General features: G+C 39.8%; 6 protein-coding genes across 9 annotated transcripts; 4 read left to right on the forward strand and 2 right to left on the reverse strand.

Annotated features, from left to right (window-relative positions):
* Positions 1 to 796: 796 nt before the first annotated feature.
* Positions 797 to 4,579, forward strand: LOC105671394 (ankyrin repeat domain-containing protein 27-like). Its single transcript, XM_012365521.2, has 3 exons — positions 797 to 939; positions 1,007 to 1,415; positions 1,578 to 4,579. Exons 2-3 carry the CDS (start codon positions 1,069 to 1,071, stop codon positions 3,844 to 3,846), a joined length of 2,616 nt encoding a protein of 871 aa, XP_012220944.2. The 5' UTR covers positions 797 to 939; positions 1,007 to 1,068; the 3' UTR covers positions 3,847 to 4,579.
* Positions 4,580 to 4,656: 77 nt separating this feature from the next.
* LOC105671395 (methyltransferase-like protein 25B) lies at positions 4,657 to 10,784 on the forward strand. Of its 3 annotated transcripts, none has more exons than XM_012365522.2 (6): positions 4,661 to 5,009; positions 8,977 to 9,174; positions 9,244 to 9,462; positions 9,551 to 10,130; positions 10,188 to 10,322; positions 10,396 to 10,784. In XM_012365522.2, the coding sequence occupies exons 2-6, from the start codon at positions 8,977 to 8,979 to the stop codon at positions 10,641 to 10,643; spliced, it is 1,380 nt and encodes a 459-aa protein (XP_012220945.2). In that variant the 5' UTR covers positions 4,661 to 5,009; the 3' UTR covers positions 10,644 to 10,784. The 3 variants fall into 3 exon arrangements, with proteins under 3 accessions (XP_067212925.1, XP_012220945.2, XP_012220946.2); XM_012365523.2 differs by having other exon boundaries at positions 4,662 to 4,680; XM_067356824.1 differs by having other exon boundaries at positions 4,657 to 5,009; positions 10,188 to 10,637.
* On the forward strand, positions 5,044 to 8,874 carry LOC105671393 (presequence protease, mitochondrial). Its single transcript, XM_012365520.2, has 2 exons — positions 5,044 to 5,323; positions 5,498 to 8,874. The coding sequence occupies exon 2, from the start codon at positions 5,540 to 5,542 to the stop codon at positions 8,648 to 8,650; it is 3,111 nt and encodes a 1,036-aa protein (XP_012220943.1). The 5' UTR covers positions 5,044 to 5,323; positions 5,498 to 5,539; the 3' UTR covers positions 8,651 to 8,874.
* On the reverse strand, positions 10,268 to 12,793 carry MED8 (mediator complex subunit 8). 2 transcript variants are annotated; one of them, XR_010890658.1, is made up of 6 exons: positions 12,312 to 12,793; positions 11,938 to 12,183; positions 11,288 to 11,458; positions 11,057 to 11,174; positions 10,850 to 10,984; positions 10,268 to 10,639 (listed from the first exon to the last, which is right to left on the reverse strand). XR_010890658.1 is itself a non-coding variant. In XM_067356855.1 (5 exons), exons 1-5 carry the CDS (start codon positions 12,474 to 12,476, stop codon positions 10,908 to 10,910), a joined length of 777 nt encoding a protein of 258 aa, XP_067212956.1. In that variant the 5' UTR covers positions 12,477 to 12,793; the 3' UTR covers positions 10,793 to 10,907. The 2 variants fall into 2 exon arrangements, 1 of the variants encoding a protein (XP_067212956.1); XM_067356855.1 differs by lacking the exon at positions 10,268 to 10,639 and having other exon boundaries at positions 10,793 to 10,984.
* Positions 12,794 to 14,558: 1,765 nt separating this feature from the next.
* On the forward strand, positions 14,559 to 16,716 carry LOC105671359 (NAD-dependent protein deacylase sirtuin-5, mitochondrial). Its single transcript, XM_012365449.2, has 5 exons — positions 14,559 to 15,040; positions 15,196 to 15,410; positions 15,525 to 15,667; positions 15,826 to 15,976; positions 16,364 to 16,716. Exons 1-5 carry the CDS (start codon positions 14,798 to 14,800, stop codon positions 16,416 to 16,418), a joined length of 807 nt encoding a protein of 268 aa, XP_012220872.1. The 5' UTR covers positions 14,559 to 14,797; the 3' UTR covers positions 16,419 to 16,716.
* LOC105671358 (fanconi-associated nuclease 1-like) lies at positions 15,673 to 22,634 on the reverse strand. The gene is made up of 9 exons (XM_067356796.1): positions 20,040 to 22,634; positions 19,420 to 19,561; positions 18,144 to 19,333; positions 17,931 to 18,062; positions 17,399 to 17,845; positions 16,900 to 17,317; positions 16,718 to 16,840; positions 16,476 to 16,586; positions 15,673 to 16,249 (listed from the first exon to the last, which is right to left on the reverse strand). Exons 2-9 carry the CDS (start codon positions 19,543 to 19,545, stop codon positions 16,199 to 16,201), a joined length of 2,598 nt encoding a protein of 865 aa, XP_067212897.1. The 5' UTR covers positions 19,546 to 19,561; positions 20,040 to 22,634; the 3' UTR covers positions 15,673 to 16,198.
* Between the last annotated feature and the right edge of the window lie 415 nt (positions 22,635 to 23,049).

A 23,049-nucleotide genomic window follows, 5' to 3' on the forward strand; every position in this document is an offset into this window, starting at 1 on the left:
TACTACACCTTGTGTGCTAAGAAGTAAAAGAGATAAAAAAACAACGGAAAGCAGATCCTTGTTGGCACATTCCAATCTATATTCATATATGCAAGCATATTATGCGAGCGTTTTTTATGCAAAAATTCTTCATGAGCTTTTTATATCACATCCGATAGTTGTTTATGTAAAACTGCATATGTAATTTTTTCAACAATATAATTTTTTCCAGATATCTAGTATTTAAAATAAAAATGATAATTATTTTATATTATCCTGCGCTCTATTTTTTAAATTATAGGTTTACAAACTAAATGGTTCCATAAAAGCGTTTCATAAATATAAAATTTTTTATAACTTGCAAATTTTGCTTATTGCAGGTCTGTAATATGTAGAAAAGATACTGCGGAATGATATTGATAATTGTTACGCTGCACATATTATAAATAACGGAATTTGAATAAATCTGGTAAAAATATCTAGAATTAACGAAATGCTCAAGAAAAAATGTCTTAATTCATGTCATTTAGAATTTTAGGTTATATTGCACCTAATCGCTTCCTAAAAAGTTGTATTAATGCAAAAACAACAACAATAACAAATATAAAATAAATATAAAATAGTTTGCTCTAATACTCTAGAATAAAATTCGCTATTGTATAATATTAAATGTATGATTATTACATTAATTACACATTTCATAACGATTAAAAGTTATACTTTACCTTTTACTTTATTTTTGAATGTAAATAAATCTAACGTATAACAACTAGTCTCGATTGATACAAACAAAACGTTACATTATCGACGGCAAATAAAGCAGTAATCTAACTTACTCATAACCTAATCTTACTGTTCAATCTTGTTCTGTTACATCAGAATCCTTCAAAATGAAAATATTGTAAATATATATAAGAGAAAAGAAGATCTGGGCACACGATGTCAAGCACATCACCGAGAGTATGGCGATTTTTAGAGTGTGATAATAATTTAATTCTGTTATCTTTTATGTGACATTTCATTGCAGATATCGGATTTCACTTGTTACTTTGAATCGATGCTTTCGGCACAATCGAATACTTGCCAATTATGAACGCGGAATACGATGAGGATCTATCGGAGAATCAATTTCTGCAGGAACTCAGGAATGAGTATGAAGCTACGCTTGAGCGAGCCATCCACGAGAGCTGGATCATCTGCATTCCACGCAGTAGAAGCTTTGTCAATCGCAAATTCGAGGAAGATGAAGTTAATGCTCACATTTTGATACCCAGACAGGATCTCTCCGTCGGTCGATTTGACAGTCTGAGCGGCAGAGAGATCCGTCTCTTGGATAAAGTCCTGACTATCAAGTACGACGATGCTGAACAATATTCTTCGCGTTTACTTTTTGAGGAAATTTTCTATAGCAAGGATCTGCGTAAATATTGCATATGGTAAGCACGTATTTGATTTGCTACTGCTCCTAAAAATTGATTAATATTAGAGAGAGTCAAAAAGTAAAAAGCTTTTTGATTTTCGAATTAAAAGAATATATATATATACTTAAAAAAAGTAATTTTTTGTAAATAAAATTAATGATAAGTTGTGATTTTTAGGTGCATAGAACGACCTTTGGAAGCTAGTATGTATGTGTCAAACAACAGTGTAAACGTAATTACAAATCTCCAGGAAGCCATGAATTTTCTCCAAGCAGAACTACTCGACAAACAGCTCCGTGATGACTTTGAGGCCAAAATCAAAGATTTCTTATGCATTAACAAGAACCTGGAAGGCAAATCGATGGAAGTACAGAGAGATGTAGTGCACGAATTGTATGCAGATTGTATGGCAACATTATTGAAAAATACTACATTGAGAGAGAAGATTTCGGATGACAAGCATTATCACTGGAACATCAGAGTGTCGTTAGAGACATATATTCTATATGCATTGAGAAACGTGCTGCTGAGATCATTGTCCGCTTGTACCATCGTAGAAGACGCCTGCTTAAATAAGATCATCAGAAATCTAGACGAGATCCAACTGAGTGATCTCAGAGTACGGTCGGATTTACAATCTCGCGTTCATGGTGGAAAAATAGAACTGTCGCGATTGGACTGCCTCGTGACTGTGTTGGGTAAGATCGAGTGTCTTAGAAGAACAGTAAATTACGTGTCGCGCGGCACGTCGTCCGTCTCGTCGGACGATCTTTTACCGGTGCTTGTATTTCTCATCATCAAAGCTGGTCTACCGAACTGGACGGCGCAGTTATACTTCATGAGACACTTCCGTCTTTCTATGAATTCCGCTCACGAGACGGACGAAGCCGGTTTTCTGATAACGTCACTGGAAGCTGCGATAGAGCACATCAAATCCGAAACGATCTGCAACGGTGACAAATGTGCGAATAATTCAGACATGTACGGTCAATTGATAAGTCAATCGGAACGCTCGTCCATTAATTATCTGTTTGCATGTATCAAGAACGGCAATCTGTCCGAGGTTGAAAGGATATTGGCCTTCAACGGGACCAGCCAGGCCGACGACGTCGCGCTCTGCCATCCTTTATGCACCTGTGCGTCCTGCGAGCGAAACTGGGTGAAGCATCGAGATCTGAACGTATATTCCAAGGACGACAAGGGTTTGACGCCGCTGCACGTCGCGGTGCAGTACGATCAGATAGTGATCGTGGACTTCCTTCTCGACCGCGAGATGGATATAAACGCCGCCGACTCGGATGGCCTGACGGCCCTTCATCACGCGTGCATCAAGGGCCATCAGAACATTCTACTGCTGTTGCTGCATGCAAACGCGAATCCTACGGTGACGGACTCGCGAGGCAACACGCCGCTGCACCTGACCGTGGACCGCGGTCACGAGAGCTGCGTGAAGGCGCTGCTGTACCTGTCGGAACACATTAAGGTGCCGGTCAATGCGAACGCCGCGAACGACAACGGCGATGCGCCGCTGCATCTTGCTGCCCGTTGGGGCTATTGCGCGATCGTTCGCATTCTCTTGGAATACGGCGCGAACTGCGGGCTGAGCAATAAGAAAGGCCAGACGCCGCTGACGGTGACATACAGCGAGAACATCGCCGAGCTACTCAGATGCGACACAATGACGGGCGGTATCTCGCCGCAGCATACCTTTGTGAAATCTCGTCGGTCCTTTCACCAACGTCACTGGACCGCATCTGACAGCAAAGATTCGTCGCATTCTAAGAGCTACGCCAGCGCGATGCAGCACCGCATGATGGACAAACTGCTCGCCGCTATAGTCGACGGTGACATATGCCTGGCGTGTTATTACTTGGGGCTGGAAGTCTATCGCGAACGGCCGCCAGGTGTTCGCGCAAGCCTGTGTCATCATCCACTGTGCGACTGCGAGCGTTGTTCGGCGATCGGCGAGTGCAAGCTAGAGCGCAAGGGCCGGCAGCGCGTGCTCACGATCAACGCCTGCAACGACCTCGGCGAGACGGCGTTGCACGTGGCGAGCACGACCGGTCGCACGAAGATGGTGCAGCTGTTGCTGGACGCCGGCGCGAATGTGAACGTAGCGACCAAACCGGATGATCGCACCCCGCTGCATCTGGCCTGCTTCAACGATCGCATCGACGCGGCAAGACTGTTGCTCAACTGTGCGACCTGCGACGTCGACGCGAAAGATCACAACGGCGACACGCCGTTGCATCTGGCGACCGTTGCCGGCAACGAGAAGCTCGTCGCCCTGTTGATTAGATACGGCGCCAACACCAACGCCCGCAATTTGCAGAACAAGACTCCGCTGACGCAAGTGGAGGAAAAGCTTACCGTCGCCTTCCGCGCAAATTATGCCAACATACTGAAGATCCTGAAACAAAATTCCGCGCAGTCAGCTGGCGATTAATTGATATACAAGCCGTTCGGCTTATACGTTAATTAATTTTTCTCTACTTACCTCATAGATTGTGTCTTGCTCTTGAAGTAACTTAACGTATTTCTCCAAGTGATATTCTATTTCATATTCCATGCAATTGATGGAGAAGAAATGTATATTTTTTTTTTACTACTTGTACCAGTATACTGAAGATTCCAAAGCAATACTCTGCACAAACGGAAAGCAATTAATTTCTATTCTAGGATTAAGAAGTTATTTATTTTTTTTCGTACCATGTATTTTTTTATATATGGTAGCTTGCATGAATTGTCAGGAAAAATATATATAAAGATATATAATATAATTCTAACATAATTTCGTCCATTGTGATTTAGTTCTGTCTAAAGATTGAGTAATGAATCAAATTACAATTTTAAAACTAGATTTCATGTAAAATGTCTCAAAATATGTCTCAAAGCTCTCTCTTATGAGATTGTTTTTTTTTAAGAATTGCTCGTACAATTTCTATACGTAATACAAATTGTATATGTAATATCGTATAATGAATGAGCAATATTAGTGTGATAACAATATTATTAATTAAGAGATGAATGAGTGCAATTGTATAATTAGTCAGATTAGTTTTATATATTTTATATATAATTGAGAGAATTGTAGAAAAATATATATATTTAAAGCAGTGACATTCATAACTTATTCGTTTTGTATGAAACAAAATATATGCATATATGAATTCCTACAATTTCTATTTTATTTGTGTAATTTAGACACTCTGCCTTGAAAATAAGAAAAATGTGAGTGTAGCTTTGCCATCATTAATCGATACTGGTGAACATTTATCATGTTAGTTTTAATCAGTAATTCCGTGGTAAATGCTAGAAAATAATTACATTGCGTGTAGCATTAGTTAATAAAACAAATTGCAATTTACGTTAATTATTACGTAAAGTGATAAAAACATTTTAGCGATAATACGAATAATATGAAAACAATTTAGCCAGTTTAACCTCCAAATGCGTCAGCTGACGAGTAAGAGAACGATGTGCAATTGAACTTTTCATCGCGAAATTTCTAAAGAAGAAGGATATTTGACAAGCAATTTTGCAAAAAATTGAAATTAAATATTTAAAGAAATTTTTCGAATTGATTGTTGTGAATTGACGAAACAACAGGTAAGATTATTCATATTAGTTTCGATATTTGTTGGTTATCTCACCGGTATTTGTTTGTCACCGCGAGTATTGCATCATTAAGATTGGTCTTGTAATTATTTCACTAACTGGCATTCCTAATTCATTTTCCCGAGTATTCGCTATTCTGAAATTTGCATTTAACTCCTTCTTTTACATAATACAGATTTTTTTCTCTCAATGTAGAGATGAATATTATTATATTTTAAAGTGGAATGTCTGTCAGTGATCATGTATGCTGTTGTCAAAGATTTTGATATAATTTAAATCGATTTACAATTATTCAAGAGAGATTGGTAAGTATTGTTATATCTAAAACATTATTTGAGGCTGTCATCTCTTCTTCTCTCTCTCTCTCTCTCTCTCTCTCTCTCTTCTCTCTCTCTCTCTCTCTTCTCTTCATATTATTCTTAGCATAAAATTCATGATCTTTAATTGTACAGTTGACATACTGCTTATGCTATTTTCAGATACAATTTGTCGCTCTGCTACTTCAAAATTGAGACACCAAAATGCTGAGGCTATTGAAATTATCAAGAAGCTCTCCTTTAAGGAACACAGCTTTGCAGCAGTATCTCACAAGTCGTACTATTCATTCGTCGACAAACGCTGCATCGAGTGCTTTGCCCTCGAAAAGGCAACAGGTGCAAGATGAAGTGAGTAAATTCAAGAAGGGCGAAGTTCTTCACGGCTTTATGGTGGACGAGGTGTCAAAGATAGACGAATTATTCCTTACTGCGGTGAGACTGACGCATATGAGCACAGGAGCGCAGTATGTGCACTTGGCCAGAGACGACACGAACAACGTATTCTCTATTGGATTTCGCACGACTCCCATGGACTCGACAGGGCTGCCGCACATTCTGGAGCACACCACTTTGTGCGGCAGCGAGCGGTATCCTTGCAGAGACCCGTTCTTCAAGATGCTGAGGAGATCTCTGGCGACGTTCATGAACGCCATGACCGGTCCGGACTACACCATATATCCGTTCTCAACGCAGAACCTGAAGGACTACCGCAATCTGCAGTCGGTTTACTTGGACTCCGTCTTCAAGCCGAATCTGCGCGAACTGGACTTCCGGCAGGAGGGCTGGAGGCTGGAGCACACGGACGTCAACGATCAGAGCTCGCCTGTGATATTCAAAGGTGTGGTTTTCAACGAGATGAAGGGCGTCTTCAACGACAATCAGGCGATTCTGGCGGAGCGTCTGCTGAATTCCATTCTGCCGAGCCACACGTACTCCGTGATCTCCGGTGGCGATCCTCTCGTCATACCGAATCTGCAGTACGTCGATCTTCTCAACTTCCACGCCAAGTACTATCATCCCTCGAATTCGCGCTTCTACTCGTACGGCAATTTCCCGCTGGAGGAGCACCTGAAGTTCGTCAACGATCGGTACCTCTTCTTGTCCGATAGAATAGACGCTTCCATGTCGGAAGTGCCGGCGGAGAAGCGTTGGAGTGAGATCAGGAAGGAGCATGTGGCGTGCAGGCCGGATCCGCTGCTCGCGGACCCCAGCAGAAACGGCACCATCGCCATCGCGCATCTGTGCAACGACATCACCGACATACAGACGACTTTCGAGATGTACGTGCTGTCGCAGCTGCTGCTCAGAGGCCCGAACTCGGCGTTCTACAAGTCTCTAGTCGAGTCGAATTTAGGCACCGGCTTCGGACCGGTCACCGGTTACGATTCGCAATGCAGAGACACGATGTTCATCGTGAGCCTGCAAGGCGTGAAGCCTGAGAACTTCGAGAAGGTGGAGAGTATCTTCGACAACACCGTGCGGAAAGTCATCGAGGAGGGATTCGAGAAGGATCACGTTGAAGCCGTCCTGCACGGCATCGAACTCCAGGTGAAGCATCAAACGTCCAACTTCGGCCTGAACTTGCTCTTCAACCTGACGTCACTGTGGAATCACAACGGCGACTTGGTGCAAGCGTTGAGGATCAACGAAGCGATGAAGGAGCTCACGTCGCGGATGAGAGAGGATCCCAAGTACTTGCAGAGCATAATCGAGACTTATCTCGGAAACAACAAGCACAGGTTGACGCTAACGATGTCGCCCGACGAGCAGTACGAGCGAAGTAAAGCGCTCGCCGAGCAGGAATTGTTGAAGACGAAACTCGAGGAGCTTTCCACGGCGGAGAGAGAGCAGATATATGTTAACGGAAAGATCCTGCTCGCCGAGCAGCAGAAGAAAGAGGACGTCGGGGTCCTGCCGACGCTAAAGATAGACGACCTGAAGGCCGACGTGGAGAGATACAAAATGTCTGATTTGCAAGTAGCTGGCGTGCCTGTTCAGGTGTCCGTGCAGCCGACGAACGGCGTCTCCTATTATCGAGGAATACTCAACACGCGGGAGCTGCCGGCCGAGCTGAAGCAACTGATACCGCTGTTCAATTACGTCGTCGCGAAGATGGGCACGCGGAACTACGACTACAGGAGCTTCGACCAGATGATGCAGCTGAAGACCGGCGGTCTGCACTTCTCGAATCACGTCGCCGAGCACAAGGAGAGCGAGCTGCGATACGAGGAGGGCATCCTCGTGGACTCGTACTGCCTGGACCGCAACTCGAACGACATGTGGACGCTGTGGACGGAGCTGTTCAACAACGTCAAGCTGACCGACCTGCCGCGTTTCGAGACGCTCGTGAAGATGAACGCGGCCGACTTGATCAACGGCGTCTCGCACGCCGGCCACTTGTACGCGATGAGCAGCGCCGCGAGCCTGGTCTCGCCGGTCGCGCGGGCCAAGGAAAGCCTCTCGGGGCTGCAGTACGTGGCGAGGATGAAGAGAGTGGCGCAGATACGCGATCTCACCAGTTTGATGCACAGTATGCAGGAGATAGCCGACGGCGTCCTGAACAAGGAGCGCCTGCGATCGGCCGTCAACCTGTCCGAGGAGCGCAAGGACAGCGTTCTCGACGGCATCCGCGCGTTCTACGAGTCGCTGACGGGTCGCCCGGAGAATTCCCACGTCATCACCAGCGATCGGAGCGCCGAGACCAGGGAAAGCGGCAACCACCACGTGCTGCCGTACACGGTCAACTATTGCTCGAAAGCCATCCTGACGGTTCCTTACACGAATCCGGATTACGCCGCGTTGCGCGTGCTCTCCAAGCTGATCAGCTCGGTGTACCTGCACCCGGAGATCCGCGAGAAAGGCGGGGCTTACGGCGGAGGCGCCAAACTGACGTCGGAGGGAATCTTCTCCTTCTACTCGTACAGAGATCCGAACTCCACCCGCACTTTCGACCTGTTCGACAAGACGTACGACTTTTTAATCGGGTACGCGCTGCCGCAGAGCGACATAGACGAAGCGAAGCTGGGCGTCTTCCAGCAGATCGACGCTCCCGTGCCGCCCAGCAATCGCGGCATGACGAGATTCACGCACGGCATCACGGACGACGATCTTCAGAGACAGCGGCAACAGCTCAAGAGCGTGACCAAGGAGCAACTGCTGCACGTGGCTGCCAAGTATCTAAAGCCCGACCAGGACGGCGCCAGAGTCGGCCGCGCGCTTATCGGACCTGCGAATCCCGACATCTCGAATAGGCACACGGAAAATTGGCTGGTGCTGAATCAGGAGGAAGCGGATCAAGCGCGAGCTTCTGAATAAATGTTACTTATTTTTGTTACCTTCATAACGAAGCGCGTTTCGCTTTACGTTCAACTGTGCAAATCGTGTCGTCAGGCGTAGCATTCCAACTACGTTTGATATGTTTACAAAGTATTAGAAATTGATAAAATAGCGTTACTCAATGATATATTTGTTAAAAATTGTAATTTATGCTATTTTGTATAATAAAGATGTGTCCCCGGCAAAAGGGATGTAAAAAATAAGTGCTGCTTCATCAATCTTCCTGATTTTCGTCCTGTCCCTGTCGAATCGCCCATGTCCACACACTTGAAGCACGTGAAAATATATTTTTTTTTCTTAAACAGATGGACGTCGATGCTGAAAAGAAATACTTTTTCGAAGCGTTGTGCTTATTTCACGAAACGCAGTGGCTTCACAATATACCTGTAATCGAGATATTGACTCGAGCGTCTTTGGACGCAATTCCTAAAGAATGGATGGAGCACTTGCAAACTTTGGAAAATGACGAACTCAATAATTTCGTGGTGGAAAAAACAATAAAGGTAAATAAAAAAATATTCTACAAAGAAATTATTATTGTGATTGTTGAGACAAATTGCTCCACATTTTAGTCGGAATGGCCGGATTCGTTGAAAGCATATGTTGACAAATGCGAAAAAATCAATAAGCTGCCGCTCGTACCTGCGTTACCATCCATAGAATTGCCGCAAAGTTTCAGGACGGGCCTCAGCCTGAAGAAGCAACACGAAATAATGCATTTAGCCCACTTAGTGCACACGCAATGCAAATCGCACGATGTACAGACGATTATTGATCTGGGCGCAGGTTTGGTACGCTTTTGAAGATCGAAAACGTCAAATTTCCTCTCTTATACTGCAATTATTATTGTATAATTATTATTGTATAATTTTTTTCTAGGGATACGTATGCCAAATGTTACATTGTCTGCACGGTTATCGAATCCTGGGACTGGAAAGAGACAAGGAAAATGTTGACAGAGCTTGCTATAGACAGGAAAAATTATATTCCGATTCATTGACTAAGATCAAATACGTCCAGTGCGAAGTGACGTGCGACTCCGCCGATGCGATAGAATCCATCTTGCAGCGAGAGTTTCCCGGCGTTACGGATGCATGTTTAATTGGGCTGCACGCCTGCGGAGATCTCAGCACAAGCGCATCGAGAGTCTTCTGCGAGATGAAATCTGTTAAACTCCTCGTCCTGATCTCCTGCTGTTACCATAAACTTTCGATTTCCAAGAGTGTGCAGACTCCGTTGCGGGAGAAACAATACTTCCATAACTTTCCTACGTCTAATTGTCTGCGAGAAACAATCGCGACGTACAATCTTGACATCGGCCAATTCTTAAGAGCACCCTTCTTACGATTGGCGTGTCAAGAATCGGCGGACAAGTGGCGCGGCATGTCCGAAGAGAAGCACAACGAGCATTCCTTTCACGTTCTCGCCAGAGCCGTGCTCGAGTTGTATTCGCGTCAAAGTAAGTGCTCGATATAACATGATTTATGTATAAAATCTGTAAACTGATATATTTTAGACAATCTCATTCTCAAGAAAAAGGTTCGAAAAGGCACGAGAAAGTCACAGTGCTCGAATTTTCAAACTTACATCAAGGACTCTCTATTGAGATACGATTTAATGTCGAATATTGCACCAGGCGCGAAGTTAACAGGTAATTAACATTACGATAGAGATCTATACTACTAATAATTTACATAATTCACACAAGCATCTTTATACGAAAGGTAAAGTATCCACGCGCGACGAATTAGAGAAAAGCATAACACAAACTTGGGAAGAGCAGAATGGAAAGTTAAGATCGGTCGAAATTTATACTGGATTGCAAATGATGCTGCAACTTCCGGCGGAATCATTGATTCTACGAGATCGACTGTGCTGGTTGCACGAACAGGGCTTGCAAGCCGTCATTGTGCCTGTGATGAACAAGTGTGTGTCCCCTCGTTCGTACGCGATCGTGTCTCATAAACGCTGAAAATGATCAATTATATATTTTGATAAATAAAAAGTATAAATAAAACATAATTTGTACAAAACAATTTGTAATTATCATTAATGTAATTGTTAAAAACAATTGAAGTCTAATTAAATTAATAACGTTATTAAAAAGAGAGAATACACTCGCAATTTTGTACAATTTTATTACGTTTCGTATGAAAATTTAGAAAGTTAGGAACATACCAGTGGCCGAATTGTAATCGATCATTACGTAAAATCCTATACATGCATTATGCACTTCTTATCTATAAGGGTGAATTTGTGATGCCGCTTTGATATTCGTTTTTATTGCACTCGGCGCCTTGTTCATCTGACCCACTGTAAAATATTAAAATTACTATAAGTCATCATAATTGCGGGGAAGACGAAAATCTTCGGAAAAGTACTCACTCGGTTGATTACCCATCGGTCCTTGTCCCTGTGTCTGCTGTTGACCACCAGGTCTGCCTACCATCATGCTGTTTGTCACTGAATTCACGCCAGATTGAACCATTTGCATAGAGTCTGACTGCACATACAAAACACAAACGGTACATTAGAACCGATAAAGATATCTGAAGAAAAATTATATCTGTCTAAAGACAAAGGCGCGGCTAGATTTACTTTTACATTGTAACTTACTTTCAAACCTTTACCCAAGTACACAGCAGCCAAAAGGGCAGCAGTGTCCGTAGCGTTGCTACTCGGTGGTTGCGTCGCTCTGGCTCCAGCCTCGCTTTCCCATTCTTCGCGCGCTTTGTTCGCAATATCCCACACGTGGCTAATTACCTTTGTATATTGCGTAAGTTGTTTCTGAAACCCAACAGAAGCATGCAGAAGACTTGGTAAGTGACAGGATCAGTGTGTTCCACTCGCTAAATGGACCGTTCAGAAATCTCTGACTGCGTAGCGAATGTAATTTCAGACATTGAACATCTATAGCTAGGTGTAGCTACAAGTAGGCTTGCGACACAACATCAATCTCAGCCCAAAGCGAATGGAACCGACAAAGCTGAAATTATCTGATTAGCAGCTTACATTGTAGTCCTAGTTGTTGTTTAGTTAGCACATTAACAGAAAAATAAAACATCTTCAATTAGCTTTGATGTGTCCTAATAGATACTACATACATATTTAATTGTGATCAGATATAGCCTTAAACAGTTTCAGTTGTCACATCATTTGTAACATCTTTATCACTCTGACATTCTCAAAATTGGTTTCTAACCATCTTAAGAAAGGGTTCAGTATTAAATCGAACGAAAAGTGTAAATACAAAATGTATATCTTACGTGTGAAGTATCCATGTTAACAGTCGCAGCCTTGGCTTCCAACTGCATCATCTTCTGCTCAGCTTGAGGCTCCAGCTTTGTCCTCAAGTAATCTGGTACCAAGTCGTGTGCGAACGTGGGAATCCTACCCTCAGTCAGTCGAAGCAGGTCGTCGTCCTTCTCCGGACTCAGGCGTAGAGGCAAAACTGTTAGATTCCTGAGATTCGGTGCTTTGTCGTGTCCGAGAATCTTTGACAGACTAGTCAGCTGTAAAATACAAGGTGTATATTGAAATGCAATGTAATGATTAAATTAAATGGTTACATCATACAAAATTGTTATCTTAGCATTCATTATTATACAATATAAGCAAGTTAATAAAGCGGGATATTTACATGGCCTGAAATGAGGGCGAAATTGTCGAGAAAATTCGGCCAGTTTAGAGTTTCGTATTCGTGCTCAAGCTTGAATATCATAGCAGCGATCGAGGTCTTCAAGTCGTTCACTCGCATTATAATGGCCTCCAAAGCCGAATCCAACTGTTTCTCTTCTCTCTGCATCGCGTAATTTTGTTTGTAATATAAAATATAACAGATGCAAATTTACTTCCACTGTGTCACTCTCGTTGCCTTTAAGCACGTCCTCTCACATGTCACAAATTGACACTCAAATTGGCACTCAATCGATCGATTAGTCAGCAATATTAATTTTCTCATCCAGAAAGCATAATGATTGTGTGAGCGTTAAATTAACGGACACTGAACAAATAATTGCTTTCTAACTTCGTTTAACTTTTTATTTCAATCATAATCGAGAACGAATCACGCAAATCACCGGCGCAATTTGCGCAATAAAAGAAAGGTTAGGAGACGCATGCAGAGGTGCTGCATTCTGTTCATTTGCTGGAGTAATATATGATACTTTTCAAAAAAATTGTCGTATATATTAAATCTTTCAAAAAAACCTATATATTAAATAGTATATATTAAATCTTTCAAAAAAAACTATCAGGAAATGGCACCAAGTGGGACTAAAGAACTATGAAAAAACTTGTACACTATTTCTATAAAACTCTTCTATAAAACTCTTGTACATAAAGCTGTCGTATATATAATTAATTATATTATATACTGTATTTTATCATAAAATATAGTATATAAATAAAAATATTTAATAAAAAATTTAAAGATTTAATAAAAAATAAAAATATTTAATTAAAAAATTAAAAAATATAAAAAATTTAATCAAAATAAAAAAATATTTATTAAAAAACGCAAAAAAACTTGGCGCTGCTACACCACAAAGTATTATAAAGCAATAAAGTAATGAAATTAACATGTAATTTACTGTAGCAGCGCAAAGTTTTTTTGCGTTTTTTAATAAATATTTTTTTATTTTGATTAAATTTTTTATATTTTTTAATTTTTTAATTAAATATTTTTATTTTTTATTAAATCTTTAAATTTTTTATTAAATATTTTTATTTATATACTATATTTTATGATAAAATACAGTATATAATATAATTAATTATATATACGACAGCTTTATGTACAAGAGTTTTATAGAAGAGTTTTATAGAAATAGTGTACAAGTTTTTTCATAGTTCTTTAGTCCCACTTGGTGCCATTTCCTGATAGTTTTTTTTGAAAGATTTAATATATACTATTTAATATATAGGTTTTTTTGAAAGATTTAATATATACGACAATTTTTTTGAAAAGTAAAACAATACTGTTTTGTTTTAGTTATGACAAGAGCGTGTACTTGGCGCCTTTTTTTTACCTTTTTTTAAAAAAGGTAATTTTTTGATAGATATTATTATTTTTTTTTTAATAATATATATACAACAGTTTTTTTAAATTTAATATATACAATCTTTTTGAAAGGTAAAACACTGTTTTGTTTTGATAGTAATAAAATTGACTGGAAATTATAAATATTGTTGGAACTAATTTAGTATACATAGAACAGAAATATTAAACTTTGAGCTATTTAATTTTATTTATTTTAGACAAATCATACACTAAAGTCTCTAAACAATTGTCACATAAGGCATAGTGATAAATGGTGTGATTGTATAAATTTAAATTTTACCATACATTCTGTCAAAAAAGTACATGTTTCGAGACTTTAGTGTATGATTTGTCTAAAATAAATAAAATTAAATATCAAGGTTTAATATTTCTGTTCTATGTAACACTTTCTGATCTGGTTATATGTAAAAATGTCAAATCGTAAGCGCGCGACGCGCGGCTTCTAAGCGCCATCAGCGCACCTAACGTCAGAAATCGGAAACTGGACATTTTAGCCGGACATCCTAGAAAACCTAAAAAATATATGACAAATATGTCAACATTTCGAATTTGGATTATTATAACTTTTTTTCTACAGCACCTACAGTAAAAACAAGCATACTTTTTTTATGTAATTTGGGTATGCGCTATCGATTGAGCCTATTATCAACTCAATCGGCACAGCCGTTATTGAGATCCGATAATCTCGGCTCGTCTCAACTTTCGGGCTCGCGTAAGGGGCTGAGCACAATGAAAAGCACAGGCAATAGGAACAGGGAATAATATAGGAAAGAAAGAGAGAGAAATAGCTTTTTTCTCTTTCTCTTCTATGTTATTTCCTGTTCCTATTGCCTGTGCTTTTCATTGTGCTCAGCCCCTAAAGATACACGGTCGGTCTTGCGCTCGCGTTGCGCGCTGCGCGTGAACTTGGCGCGAGACACTACCGTGTCTCTTGATGTACTTTGCTCATCAACCTTCTCCCTCCGCCGATACAGTACGTCAGCTGATCTGCATAAACACGAACTCGCTTGTGATTACTTGCAAGAATTATTTGTGGAATTAACAAGAACGAACGAGACGTATTCATGCACCACGTCATGAAATCCTTTCGCGAGGTACTCTCGAACGCCAGCAATATCCTGATTTTAACTGGCAGCGGAATCTCCGCGGAGTCCGGCGTGCCGACTTTTCGAGGTGCCGGCGGATTTTGGCGTAAATATCAGGCGCAAAATCTTGCGACGCCGGAAGCCTTCGCGGCGAATCCTTCGTTGGTCTGGGAGTTTTATGAATATCGTAGACAATTAGTGAGCAAAGTCAAACCGAATAAGGTAAATCGACATTTGAAAAACTTATTCTTAAATTGTCTCAATATTGTGTATCTGAAATAATAAAAATTATAAAATTTTCTGCATTAAAAAATTCAAATTTAAGACAGAGTTTAGGAATGAACAAAAATGTGAGTTTATCTCACTTGTATTTTTAGGCCCATGAAGCTGTAGCCGAGTTCCAAAAGCGCAAAATGGCAGAGGGTAAAAAAGTGTCAATTGTTACACAAAATATAGATGCATTGCATCAAAAAGCCGGAGCAGAAGATGTGGTGGAACTACATGGCTCGCTTTATAGAACACGCTGCACCAAATGCCGTAACATTGCCTTTAATGAGAATATTCCCATCTGTCCAGCGTTGGCAGGCAAAGGGTACGCCAGCAAGAATTCTGTAGAATAATTGAAGATGGTGGAATGTGAGATATGAATATTACGTGAGTATCAAAGATTTCTTCTCGTCGATCTGATGGTGATGTATCTAAACAGATCTCCCGACCCGAGCATTATGTCCTCTGATATTCCAACAGAAGAATTGCCGCGTTGCGAAGTCCAAAGCTGCAGAGCACTGCTGCGGCCCGACATCGTGTGGTTCGGTGAACAGCTGGATGAAAATGTACTGCAGAAGGCTCGTACGTAATTTTATGTAACAAGTGCATAACTTTATTTCATAAGTACAAACACTTTTTGATTATAAAAATTAAAACAATGTTGAGATGAAAATCGATAACATAAAACATGTAACACAAAAAAATATTCATCTCCACCGTCGCTTCTCTTAAAAAAACAGTTGACGTTGTCGAAACTTGTGACGCTTGCTTGGTCATTGGCACCTCGGCGATTGTGTATCCCGCCGCAATGTTTGCGCCGCAAATAGCACGACGCAAAGTGCCGGTCGCAGAGTTCAATATAGAGGAAACACCAGCCACAAAACAAATGCAGTGAGTGCACTTATTTTTTAACATGCTTTTTCTTTTTACGAAAAATATTTGTATATATCTATAGTAAGTTTTTATAACTTCAGGAAGAGCGCTAAAGATGTATAAATGCACAGTATCACAATTAGTATAAAATATAATAAATATCTTTATCTCTAAAAATCTATAATATCTTATCTTTATGCAACGTGACATATATCTTGCATGCATACGAAAAACGTTGTATCACGCAATTTCTTCGCGCTTCCGCTTGCGTCCACCATTAGTATGACTGGACTGTAACAGAAAGTAAAAGTCACATTGCATTTGCGTAATGATGAATTAATTAGATTGATCAATAAAATTGACAGATTAATTTGCGGGATAATTTTTAATGACGAATTATTTCAGGTATCACTTCCAAGGCCCTTGTACTACCACCGTAACAGAAGCATTGGCGCCTTAATTGAAGTACATGATACGCGATGCAACAGATTTTGTGATAATGTGAATAATTAATTACCTGGCAATAGCACACTTCCGTATTAAGTCCGAGCTGATTCAAATACGTCAACCATAGTTTTTGCTTCGTCGATAACGAATCGCCCGGACCTTTTACTTCCACGATTTTATACTGAAAAAAAAGAAGACGATATGTGAAACTGTAACTTCGTGCAATTTACTTTTGGTAAAATATGTAAGGTATTCTTAAAATTTATTTTATACAAGCTCTTTCGATTGTAAATATAGAAAATTTATACACACCTGTTTTGTATGTGCGTTCCAGACAATCAAGTCTGGAAAACCCGCTCTCCACAAAGTGTAATTGTGAAGGAGTCGTTCGCAAATGCGAACGATCCCTTCTACGCCCAAGCAAAGCACAATTTCCTGAAAGCAAGCGTAACATGTAATCGTCTTTCGTTATTAAATCTCATCGGATTGATTACCTCCAGTCTATTGCTGTTTTCGAAGGGAGTGCCCTGGGAGTTGGAGATGGATTTGTATTCGCAGTACATGTCGAACTTATGCTTCAAGTGTCTGCTCAACGTTTCCACATCGAAATCTCGAACAATCTGCAGCTTCATATCGATTCGATCCTTTCTATTCTCGTAGAATTCCGACGAGTACAGATCCAACGGTGCATCCTGATACAAGGATACACAAGCACCGGGAACGTCCATGTTATAAATCTCGTCCCAGAATAATGTGCCGAACAGAGTGACCGGAAATGCACCCTCGCAATGCACACCTTTGATATATCCCTCGCTTTGATAATAATTCAGGGCTAAATCCTCAACCGAGCCGTACGTTTGTTCGTCTATTCCATTGCTAATACACCATTTGCTCTTTCCCTGCGAAGTGTTCCTGCAAAAAGACACACATGTATGTCTTTTCTAATCTAAAAGGAAGAAACAGGATTTGATTAAGATTCGTTTTATGACTCACCCGCACAATGTTCCTTTTATTGCAATGGAATTCGTCAGAGATGTCAGTGACATTTTACCAAGTGCGTTCGCTATATTTGTAGCAGTGTTCTTCGTATCTTGGCTGATGCCGGTCTTTCTTTTAGCAAGCATCTCTGCTCTTTCCAGTAAATCTAATTTATCGACTTCCGTTAAATCTTTGTATGCTACCGCATCGGAAAGGGACTGAACACTGGCGACGAGATCTTTCTTGTGATACATTTCTATCTTGATCAATTCGGCGTACCACTGTCCTTTTCGATGTTTCATATGACAATCCTGACGTATTAAGGTTTGCAAATGTTCTATCGCCTTCGGCAGAGTATTCTTGGATTTTTTAAATACGTCGATACTCTTATGCAGAACTTTGAGCCACGTATAACCCGGCATGAAGTGTCTGATGTGATTAGGCAGTGTTGAATCTTTCAGACTGCAAATAAATATAACATAAATTTAAGATAGTTTCATTTTTTTTTGAATAACCAACTACGCTTCGCCAGTTGTATTTTTGTCACCTTTGTGTTTCCACTTCCAAGATAAGCGGCAAACGTTCCGCAGCTAAAGATCCACGATCCTGTACAGTCTGCCATTGTTTTTTTTCAATCGCACTTAGCACATCGGATAGTGCATTTCTGGCTTCCACATAACTGCAGAATAAAATTGAATACAATAAAATAAAATATAAAAAATATAATGAATTGTAAGCTCAGAGAAATAATATTACATACTCTAACAGGTGCTGTTTACCGGCGAAGATAGGAAGGTCGCTTATCGTTACTTGCGGAAACTTTATCTCATTTGTTTCGACTCTTAATATCGTGTGGAAGACGTCCGATAAAGTCTCGGTGGGATCTCGATTAGGTATCAGCAGCGTAATTATTTTATCAACCATTTCTTTCACTCTGCCGTTTAACATCACGCAACGCCCCAGGCGCTTGTTCACCGACGCACGCAGCTTGGTGGCAGGACTCAGCATTCCGGGAAACAACGATTTTGTCTTGGACAACTTTAGGATCGATTGTATGTAGTCCTCCTTCTTCTTGCTGCCGTTGATCTTTGATTCTTGGCACAGCTTGCGAATTTCATCGACTTGCAGCAAGTTTAACAAAATCGACAAATCTTCCTCTTCCATGCCGCTTTTGAAAACAGATCGTGACACAAGTTCGTCGAAGATGGGCCCTAAATCCTTGGACACTTCATCATACTTGATGCTGCTTGTTCTGTGCCACGTGTGCTTCCTCTTCAGCATACGTATGAATAATGCTTGTGCGTCTTTTGAAAGCGTTAACAGCGAGTATATGTAATCCAGCTCGTCCTCGTCGAAGTATCCGCAGTTGACGGGTTTAGAAAATACCGTGGACACAGCCAGAAAGAAATGTAGCGAATACGTGTCCTTTGGTATGATAACGTCATCAATTTCATATCTCGTCGAAGCTGCGGTGTTTATGGACTTGTACTTGTAGTCGAATTTCTTACTCGCGTAAACTTTCTCCAAATTAATCTCATTATTCGCAATAGCGCCTTCTTTGGCCAAATTCAGATTATCTATGACCTGAGAAATTAATTCCTCTGTTGTATCCTTGAACAGTTTTCTTCGCGCCAATTTTCCGTTTCTTTGTGATTTGTCGAATGCATCCTTTGTTGGAGATGATGTCTTTGGTGAAAATTTTGAACCACTATGTGTTGTAGTGTGTTGTGGCGTTCTAACAGGTGAAATATATTTAGTGCTTGATGAAGTCGCTATTGTAGTTTCAGTAACTTTAGTTGGACTCTTGTTTATATCCATCTTTGACGAATGAGATTCTTCGCTTACTGGAAAAAGAATATTTTCTGCTAACTGCCGTATAAACGCTTTGAATAGTTTGTTGTTTCTTAAACCTTTTATTGTTTTTGCTGTTAATTTTTTCCCTTGTCCTTTCTGTATCAAAAAAATTAATATTTAATTATTAAATTGTCAATACAGTTAAACTGTCAGTATAGCCATTAAACAATCAATTAACTTACTTTTCTGCCAATTATTGGACTTCCAGTGGTAGATGCCTTTTCTACATTTTTTTCTACATTATTTTTCACATTCACAGATTTCCTACTTGTAACTTTGTAGAATTCTTTGAGTGTAGTTTGTGGCATAGTGCTTTTCTATCAGCTAAATCATAAAATCTGTACAATTATTATGCATTCATAGTATAGTTCTACTGTCAATATGTCATGCACAGTTAGTACGAATAACTGCAGAAGTAATGCAGATTCAATAAAAAATATACTCTCTGAGACTTGGAGAAGCGAACAGACTCTACATCATGTTGCTCGTAATCCTTTTTTATTTTGTTCATACATTATCCTATTCATAACTGAAACTTAATTTAAACTATGTATAGTAGATCGACCAAAGAAATTACATTATTTACAGTTCATACAAATTACCAGCGAATACAAATGTCCTTTTATTTAAATGATATAGAGTTAAAATATAGATTGTACGACAATAAAACGATAAGTATCGGCATAAAAAAACAGCATACTTTACTCTTATTTTTCTTTCCGTAATATTAAAACTGTGCGAACGATGGAAAGTAAAGCTTAATGAAACGAAACTGCTATCAATTGTCACTCGCGTGCCTTACCTTAAAAAAAAACAAATCCAGAAGTCGCATATAAACGCAGAGAAAAGTAAGCGAAGTGCTTGAATGCTTAAATTAACACTGGAGAGAATCCGCGGTTTTAAAACAATCGATAAGAAATCAAATCTCACCACACTCATGATCACTCATGATCCTTTCTGCGACAAAGTCAGATACGGTTAGACGGTTAGATAAGGTTAGATTACTGTTCTGCGCAGAAGTGCGATGTTTGGCGGGAAATAACCCATAGATTATTAATAAAACAACATAACCTTTCTAACAATGGGATAAATATTACTCACTTTTATCCAATTGCTATTTAAACATTGATTCTGCAATTATGACTCGATGAAGTAACTTATGACGCTCGATACACAAAGAAGAGCGTCCTCTACACAATGAAATTTTTCCATTACATAGCAAAAATCAGTTTTCTGCGAGAAGAAAGGAAAAAGGTGATAAAAATATTAATTGCAACTTTTCTTGCAAAATTTTCAAGTAGCAGGTAGGCTATCTCTTGAAAAAAAAAATTGTTTAGTAGCCAGTGTAATCAGAATTTATTTTTGCAGGCCCGTTTTACCAAATTTTGTTGTCCGATATATGTCCAAGTGTAATTTCCTCGCATCTAGCAACGCAGTCGAAACGTAACAGTAACGTTTTTTTTTTCGCGAATTTTGCGCTGTGAAACGAAATCTCGATTAAAATAATATCTCATCGTTACTCTACAACGCACGCGGAGCATACACAATGCAGTAATAATGTTAAGTCAAAAACAAATACAACAAATAGTTTTAGAATTGCTTTCGACTTGCCGGACATATTTTTTTTTTTACTCGAAGATACTGTATACAGTGAGTAACGCGACCTATAACGCGCCGCATTCTTTCTCTCTCGCTCTCGCTTTCTCTCTCTCTCTCTCTCTCTCTCACATTTTATATTTATATTTATATATGTATTTATATATGTCGTGTTTGCATGTACAGACTCACGAGCTGTGTTATATGTATACGTACATATGTATACGAATATGTACAATATAGTCGATTCAGTAGTTTGCCGATTTTTCTCATCTCCCCTCCTCGGAGAGGAGTCACACAGTAATTAGAATATATTTAATAGCCAAAATGCAACCCGTAAATTGACTTACTTATATACACTCAATTAGTTACATCGTCTGCTATCATACGTTGTTAATCGCAATAATTACGGATATTAATACTTAGGTCTCTATACATAAGTTGTAGGAAATGTTAATTCATCTACCTGGTAACACCTCTATTTTCTACCTCGTTAATACAAAGATCAAAGAAACTGTATCTCCCGCTTGAAGACGAAACGGTTCTTCGAAGAGATTTCGAGAAATCATCGTGTGTTCCACAATTCTGAAATTCTTGTGCATAACTCTCGGCGCAAACTGAAGATTCGCAACAACAACATACAACAAGTCGATTCGGGAATGTAAAAATCATTCGTCGGACATCAAGTTCTTTTTTTTTTTTTTTCTTTTTTTTATAAATAAGACGTGTATTTAACAATAGTTTCAGCATTTGACAATTACAAATCTAACGGTTCGCTGTATTTCTGACAGACGGGCGAGCCACGCGCGCGGTTCTTTCCGTTTTTCTCTCGGCAAAAGGTGTTATCAGGTGACAGAAGATTAAATGGATGTATCGGTACCGAAGAACAAGTCGAAGGGCTGTCTAGAGCAAATATTCTATATATGTAATTATATAGAACCCTCTACGTCTCTTTCCCTCCTCTGCGAGTTCTCCGACTGTACAATATTATTCTCGAGAAGAATTCTCTATTACTCGCGTCCAAAGTTTCGTTCGAATCGGAGCTTTGGTTGAAGCGTCGTTTTCTTTTTTTTTTCCCTTTCTTTTCCTCCCCTTTCCATCTCACGTTCCCGATTAAACCTTCCTGTCGCACAGCGACACAGAAGCCCTACTGTATTCACAGAATAAAATACATGTATAAGTAGATACATCGTGTCTCGACGCAGTCAGTCGATATTTTATCGTTAAATCTGTTTATAACACGCAGAAAAAATGTCGTGGAGCTTTCTCGTTTAGATACCTATTTAACCGTAAGCTCATTCATTCCTCTTCTCGATAATCTATCTCTTCGCGCGGATTAGTAGCGTCTTCCTTTGCTTTTCTCGTTATCTCGATCACTCTGAATATTTGCATTGATCTGTCTTACTTCTACTTACATGATATACTATTGTTTCTCGCGAATGCAACGAATGGGGTAAACACGAAGTCTCACCATTTGATACGACCGATATCTCGCTCTCTGGTTTTACTTTTTGATCAATTACCTCGCGAATCATCGAGGCGAAACGTCCGAGTATCCTCAATAACGACGCACCGTTCGAGTGCGTTTTTCTTTTTTTTCAATTCGAGAATGTCGAAGCAGAACGAGTCTTTCCTCGCAAAACGACACGATATCGGTCTTAACTGCAGTGGAATTTCGTGTTTGCCAAACCAGAAATGTAAAGCGAACTCAGTCTTTGGTTGGAGCGATCAAATCTTGATGATTCTCGACGTTTTATTTAGTTTTATGGCTATTGGGTCGTTATTTTTAACATTAATAAATTTTATATAAAAATCCATATACCACTATATTTTGTTTTTGTTTTCAAAGCGTTCCAACTAAAAATGAACAAATTACTCTTTTTGTAGTTTCTTTACAAATACATTCTCGAATCTTTATTCGCATAAAGTCGCTCGTTCTTCTCAAAATCATTTGGCGGAAGAGTTGTCGCTTTCTTTTTTTTTTTCCTTTTTCTCATTAAGGCGGCGCTAAAAATCTCGGTAGCAGCATATATACGCAGTATACACTGTGTTTGTGTGTGTTGTATATGTGTTTTACGGCGAGGAAATAACATTTATAAAAGCTAAATGCTACGAACATACGAGCGAACAAGGTGGAGAGAATGGAGGATACGGCTTCGCGCACAACAGTGAATCTGAGAAAAACGAGAGAAATAATGATCTAAAGAGTATGTACA

Source organism: Linepithema humile, chromosome 6 (assembly GCF_040581485.1).
Source record: "Linepithema humile isolate Giens D197 chromosome 6, Lhum_UNIL_v1.0, whole genome shotgun sequence".
Classification (NCBI taxonomy): Eukaryota; Metazoa; Arthropoda; class Insecta; order Hymenoptera; family Formicidae; genus Linepithema; species Linepithema humile.

Coding starts and splice junctions, on each gene's coding strand:
- LOC105671394 (XM_012365521.2), top strand. CDS start 1,069: ATGAACGCGGAATACGATGAGGATCTATCGGAGAATCAATTTCTGCAG. Junction 1,416..1,577: donor CTGCGTAAATATTGCATATG/GTAAGCACGTAT, acceptor TGTGATTTTTAG/GTGCATAGAACGACCTTTGG.
- LOC105671395 (XM_012365522.2), top strand. CDS start 8,977: ATGGACGTCGATGCTGAAAAGAAATACTTTTTCGAAGCGTTGTGCTTA. Junction 9,463..9,550: donor TTGATCTGGGCGCAGGTTTG/GTACGCTTTTGA, acceptor ATTTTTTTCTAG/GGATACGTATGCCAAATGTT. Junction 10,131..10,187: donor CGAGTTGTATTCGCGTCAAA/GTAAGTGCTCGA, acceptor GATATATTTTAG/ACAATCTCATTCTCAAGAAA.
- LOC105671358 (XM_067356796.1), bottom strand. CDS start 19,545: ATGCCACAAACTACACTCAAAGAATTCTACAAAGTTACAAGTAGGAAA. Junction 17,846..17,930: donor TTGGAAGTGGAAACACAAAG/GTGACAAAAATA, acceptor ATTTATTTGCAG/TCTGAAAGATTCAACACTGC. Junction 16,587..16,717: donor GGAACGCACATACAAAACAG/GTGTGTATAAAT, acceptor CTTTTTTTTCAG/TATAAAATCGTGGAAGTAAA.
- LOC105671393 (XM_012365520.2), top strand. CDS start 5,540: ATGCTGAGGCTATTGAAATTATCAAGAAGCTCTCCTTTAAGGAACACA.
- MED8 (XM_067356855.1), bottom strand. CDS start 12,476: ATGCAGAGAGAAGAGAAACAGTTGGATTCGGCTTTGGAGGCCATTATA. Junction 12,184..12,311: donor TCGCCCTCATTTCAGGCCAT/GTAAATATCCCG, acceptor TGTATTTTACAG/CTGACTAGTCTGTCAAAGAT. Junction 11,175..11,287: donor ACTTGGGTAAAGGTTTGAAA/GTAAGTTACAAT, acceptor TTGTATGTGCAG/TCAGACTCTATGCAAATGGT.
- LOC105671359 (XM_012365449.2), top strand. CDS start 14,798: ATGCACCACGTCATGAAATCCTTTCGCGAGGTACTCTCGAACGCCAGC. Junction 15,668..15,825: donor AAATGTACTGCAGAAGGCTC/GTACGTAATTTT, acceptor TTAAAAAAACAG/TTGACGTTGTCGAAACTTGT. Junction 15,977..16,363: donor CCAGCCACAAAACAAATGCA/GTGAGTGCACTT, acceptor GAATTATTTCAG/GTATCACTTCCAAGGCCCTT.